At 48.8% G+C, this 6,021-nt stretch overlaps 1 protein-coding gene across 1 annotated transcript in view; it reads right to left on the bottom strand.

The window, feature by feature from the left end:
- The window catches only part of FBXL13 (F-box and leucine rich repeat protein 13), a 253,544-nt gene extending 247,901 nt beyond the window's left edge, over positions 1-5,643 (bottom strand). Inside the window, exon 1 of the mRNA XM_060246072.1 lies at positions 5,579-5,643. Coding sequence (XP_060102055.1) covers positions 5,579-5,635 — 57 coding nt within the window. The 5' untranslated portion in view covers positions 5,636-5,643. The remainder of the gene's footprint in view (positions 1-5,578) is intronic.
- Between the last annotated feature and the right edge of the window lie 378 nt (positions 5,644-6,021).

Genomic DNA, 6,021 nt, shown 5'->3' on the forward strand with positions numbered 1-6,021 from the left:
AAAGGGAAAGGCTTAAGCCCTTGTGGAATGAGGCAGCATTTATGTAAGTCCAGGTATAGTCTGGCATTTTTACTGTTTGGGAATCCTGTAGACTCTGTGGGTGCTGGCAGCCCCAGTCAGTCTGAGGAAGAAGCCATGGGAGATGGCTTGAAAAATCAGTTAGTGTTTGTTTATCCATGAATGGTGTGACTGACTTGTGCATGAAAGCAGAGTGCTTTTCCTGGTATAAATCCCATCTGGATACCCTACACCCAAGTTGAGTTGGTACCCCTGCCCTTAGCCTCTCCCGATGGAAGATGAAGGCACTGCAGGGAAACCTCGCGCTTACAGTGCTGTCTTGTGGGTTCCCATGACCAGCGTTTCCCACTTGCTGGGTCGCAACCAGGCACCGGGTCATGGATGTCTCAATACCAGGTTGCAAGTAAGGTCAGTGCAGCGCCAGGAGGCAGGAAGATGGCAAAGGCAGCCCCTGGGCTACCCTCTCCATTTAAATACTCAACAGGGTGTTTACATGGGTGGGGGAGGCAGATCGTCTGCTTTTGCAGTCTCCCTGTGAGGTGGGGAGAGAGCAAAGGCAGCCCCTGGGCTCCCCTGATGGGGTGTTTAAATGGGGGGGGGGAGGCAGATTGCCTGCCTTTGCAGTCTCCCCGCAAGGTGGGAAAAGAGCAAAGTCAGCCCCCAGGCTCTCCTCCCCATTTAAACACCCCAGTGGGGGGAGGCAAATTGCCTGCCTTTGTAGTCTCCTCGCAAGGTGGGGAGACAGCAAAGGCAGCCCCTGGGTTCCCCGGCAGGGTGTTTAAATGGGGGAGAGGCGGATTGTTTGTGTTTGCAGTCTCCCTGCAAAGCGGGGAGAGAGCAAAGGCCGCCCCCAGGCTCCCCTCCCCATTTAAACACCCCAGCAGGTGAGGCAGATCGCCTGCATTTGCAGTCTCCCCATGAGGTGGGGAGAAAGCAAAGGCAGCCCCCAGGCTCTCCTCCCCATTTAAACACCTGAACTACTGTAGAAATGAAGCAGTATCTGAAGAAGCATGCATGCACACAAAAGATTATACACAGAATAAAACAAAAGATTATACCTGGTATAAAGTGGGCCATGAAGGAGAAGTGTAAAAATAACTGGGCCACGGAGGGGGGGGGGGAGTTTGGGAGAACCTGCCCTTGACTGCTTGGAGTCTGGTGTGTTCTCCCGCTTATAAACCTCATCCTGGTCTGCTGCACCAAGGCTAGGTTGGTACTTGTGCCTCCAGCATCAAACACGTGAGGTCCCTTGCATGTATATATGTGTGCGATATTAGGAAAATAAGTGTGTTGCCCAGGGTTGGGATTGCACTCCGGGAACAGCTTGCCCTCTCTGGAATGCCCAGGGTGCACGGCTTCTGAACTTGGTTGTGAAACCCCGTGCCTCAACGCACAGATCTCTTCTCCTTCCCCTTCTTTCCTTTTCCCCTTTTCCTCCCTTTTTCAGATTGGAGAGAAGAAGCTGTCTCACTAAGTACTACATTTCCTTTGAGCCCTTAGGCAGTGGACTGTGTGTGTGGAGAGAAGACAGCGGGAACAGCTCAGAGTAAGATTTTACAGGGCTCTCCCCTGGACAGCATGCTTAAAATTTTTGACCCACTGCTTGGATCAGAGAAATTTCCTATGAGTCTTACACTGAAGAAATTTATTTATTTCTGCTCAAATAGGAGGCCTATTCAGCTGGCCTGGCAGATCTTTTTCTCTCCCCCCCCCCCCCGCCCCCACCCAGTGCAATGGGATGTTATTACTGTGGGATCTGGGGGTACTTTGCTAAAGAATGTCAAAAGAAGCAACGTGATCAATGCATGCAGCAGTGGGGCTGTGCCCGTGGACCCCAGTAGACTACCACCCCCACCAGCAGACTGGGTTAGCCCTTACACAGAAGAGATGGCAGGGTGGGGGCGGCACCACGGGGACTAGGAACTACGTGGCTTTGTCCTGTGCTGCCATCTACCGACCAGGCCTGCAGTGAACCTCTAGTTGACTTACACATTGGGACGAAAACATACTCATGTTTGGTCAGATGTTAAAACAACCTGAAATAGATCTAGTCCCTGCAGGGAAACTTATACAGGCTGTGGGGCATTGAGGGGAAATTGATTCCACATCAATTTTCCTCGGAGGTGCAAACTGAAATTGACAATGTAAAACTTTCTCATTGAGTATTGCTGTCCTGTTATATACCCATCAATTTGCTGAGGAGGGATTTACTCTTTAAATTGAATGCAACAATTATTTGCCAGGCATCAGGGAAATTAAAACTACCCATTCCTCTGGAACAGAAGGTGAATAGGTCACTTTTAATGCTCCTAGCAACAGACAAATGTACCCTAGCAAATGTACCCCATTTCATTTTCTGGTGAAGTGTGCATGCACACGAAAGCTTACATGTTGAATAAAACTTTGTCGGTCTTAAAGGTGCTACTGGGCTCCCAACTTTGTTCTGTTACGTTCTCATACTGTATACAACATCAGATTTGCCTGTTTCTAGCTGTCCCACACTATTATGGCCAGCCAAAATCTGTGGACCTGTAACTCCCCTGAAAGTATTCTGGAGTTGGGAATTCCCTACTTCTCACAATCCAGGTGGCAGGTTTTGAAGGGACAGGGCCAGCTATGGAAAAGCAGGGCTATCAATGAAGTCTCTATTATGGGTGTGGAGTGGGACTAGGAAGGGTCCGGAACACACACTTTCTCCCCGTACTTTCACCTGCCATCTAACTTGATAGGTCTTTAGTTAGATGATAACAGAAGCAACATGATAATAACAGAAGCAACCTTTCAGCCAATATGGACTCAAAGTGGCTTACATCATTCTCCTCTCCTCTGTTTTACCTCACGGTATCCCTGTGAAGTAGATTAGCCTGGGAGTGAGACTGACTCAAGTTCACTCAGCAAGCTTCCATGGCATGAACTGGAAATCAAACTTGGATTTCCCAGATCCTAGTGCAACACTTAAACCGCTATACCATGATGGCTCCATAAACCAAACATATTCTGAGGAGTCTTGTTGCTTAGAAAGTCTGAACTTTCTCAAATTAGCTTCTTACCCCTTGAGGATAAATTTCACATACCTTAAAGATGTATTAGTTGCAAAAGTGATGAAAATGCCCTTAAATATTGTTTGATTGAAAATGGACTGTGTTGCGCTCATACTCAAACACACACACAAACACACACACACACACTCCATCCACTTGTCTCAGTTGCTTCCATGATATAATAACTTTGATACAAATAAAACAGTAGACCTGCCCTCACCTGGTTAAACCGAGACAAATCCGATCTCATCAGATGTTGAAACTTAAGCAGGGTCAGCCCCGGCTAGTATTTAAATGGGAGACCTCCAAGGTATACCAGGGTTATATTCTGTCTTTGACTTTTCCTTTCATTCTCTCTTCCTTCTCCTTTTTATTTCTCTCACAAGCCTCATTTTGGGCAGGAGCTCACAGGAGTGGCGCTCCAGAACCTCTAAATTTTATTGTGCTTTCTTTCTTTCTTACCCCTCCCCCAAATACTTGCTTCTGGGCTCCATTGTTCAAACCCCCTATGAGAATTTTGCTGAACTCTAAGATCTGACAAACTTTCTAATATTTCCCCCCACAAAAAATGGGAAAATAACCAAAACATATAAAGCAGACAGATGGAAATCCTCCTCATGCCACTGTGGTCACATAGGGGAAAGTAGTTTAAACAGTATGATGAAAGTGAGGTTTTATTATGACAATTAAGCAAAGAAGCATTTTAAGGTAGATGCTGAGCTGATATAATTTAGTGCCCCTTCTGGTGATGTCAGGGGTGTGTGGCATATGCAAATGAGTTGTGCTACTGAGCTCTAGCAGCTCTTTTTCTACAAAATGACCCATTTATTTGTATCACCATATATAAATACCTACCTAGTGAAGACCCATTACATCAGATGAAATGAGTTCTTCAACCACGTAGGCTTATGTTGGGACAAGATCAGTTTAGTCTTTAAAGCAACCCTGGAGAATCCTGATTGTGTATGTCATAAGGCTATTTTTCTTTCAGCATACTAAACCCTGCACTGAAGGAGGTGGATAAACTTAATCCTATGCAAGGATTATGCAGGGCCGGCCCTTCTGCTAGGCAGATTAGGCATTTGCTTAGAGTGCCAGGTCAAGGGAGCGCCGCATTGGGTGCTCTCCCCCCTCCCAGTGCCCTAGGCAAATGCCCTGGCTTGCATGCTGGCCAGCTGGCTTCACTTTGTCTCCTCTTTGCTCTGCTCTCTTCCGATTCCAATTCCAATTCTGAAAGGGAGGCGAAGCAAAGCCACCCAGCTGTTGCACCCTGGCTGATTCACTCCAAGGCAAGCGAAGCAGCCGGCACGCAACTGCTGGCTTCACTCTGCTTCCCTTCCAGAATTGGGAGGTGAAGGAAGCCAGCCGCCCGGGTTCCCTCCCCGCCCTGCTTCACCATGAGCCCCCCGAGGGGTGGTGGTGGAAGGGAACAGGCAGCGTGGTGTGGCGCTGCAGGGTGGCACCACAGAGGAGGGCAGTGGGGGGACGGGCTTGCCTAGGGCACCGTACACCCCTGCAAATCCCATTCGTTATGCTTAGACTTGTCTTTGTGCTTTTTAACAGAAGGCTCAGAGGCGAACACTCAGAGACCAATGCTTTCAGGGCCACACGCTTTAAAGGGGCAGAGGCAGGCACTGACCACTCAGATGCCACTGATGGAGCATGGGACTTTCTGTTTGAATCAGGTAAAAGTCCAGTAGGCTGACGGTTGGGAGCGGCTGATGTAGATTTAACAGCATCAGAGAGCTTCAAAACTTTCTCCCATAAAGCAGCTCAGAGGAAAGCCAAATGTCTGATCGTGGGTAAACTTCTGACAAATGGGACAAGCTCCAACGTTGTGAGCCTCTCCCAAACAAATCACACACAATGAGTGATCATCAGTCTTCGGCATACTAGCACCACAACTGGAACATTTTTAAAAGTCAGACAGGTTGCCTGAGGCGAATGTTTGACAGAAACAATCTAATATAGAGTCAGGAGAGAAGGCTAGGTATAAATACACCTGAAGGTGGTGAAAAGGGGACTGAGGGAGTGTGTGGAGGCCTCCCCCACCCCTGAGAATATATGCCTGTTTTGGCAGGAAATGGTCTCATTGGCTCTGGCAGGATGGGGCTCCTCCTACTCCATTGGGCTAGGCAAGTTTTGTTTTTTGGGAGGCTGGCCTGTGCATGTGCAGCACATCATGCGGGACTGCACAAGGCAACGATGATGAACTGATCGTTCATTTCAGCTATTTAAAATAACAGCACCCCACTTGCAACAAGCGAGGGGAATAATTCATATCCCAGAAGAAAAATGAGACAAGTCCAATTGTTTTCTTCTTGCAAGTGGGAGGTTCCGTTATTATTGATAACTGAAAAATGGATAACAATGCATAACGTCCCAGTAGCCAGAATGGATGCCAGAAGGGAACCCAAAGAAAGGAGGAGCAGTCTTCATTTCCCCTGGTACATCTGTCTTTCCGTCAGCCTTGCATTCAGCCTCCGGGAGCTAACCCGGAGAAGCCGTTAGCAGTTTACCTCATAGGTGTCAGGTATGGAGTGTTTTTTGAAGTAGACTCGGAGCGCAGGGTCCATGTTCTGAAAGGTAGCCATGGCTGGGCCAAGCAGTGTCCTGCTGTGAGGTTGGGGGGGGGGGTCTTCACCGTCGCTCAAAACCCCACTGGTCTCCAGCCCCTCAGCTGCCGCTCATGGTCGCCTAGCAACAGAGCTGCTGCTTCTCCTCTGGCCAGCCAGGCTCTGTCCCCGCCCCCAATTCATCCTTGGCAGCCTCTCAGAGGGCAGGATGCGAATGAGAGGGGCAAACGGCTGACCTTCCAACAGGCAGCACTGGCATTTGCTGGAGGAGATTGTTTTGGCGGCCCCCCTCCCTGCCCCGAGACAGCTGGCCCTGCAGGACAGGCAGATATTCAACAGGGGGGAGAGTGGTACACCCATTGAGTTTTTACCTGTCAAATGGCTGT

Source organism: Heteronotia binoei, chromosome 8 (genome assembly GCF_032191835.1).
Source record: "Heteronotia binoei isolate CCM8104 ecotype False Entrance Well chromosome 8, APGP_CSIRO_Hbin_v1, whole genome shotgun sequence".
Classification (NCBI taxonomy): domain Eukaryota; kingdom Metazoa; phylum Chordata; class Lepidosauria; order Squamata; family Gekkonidae; genus Heteronotia; species Heteronotia binoei.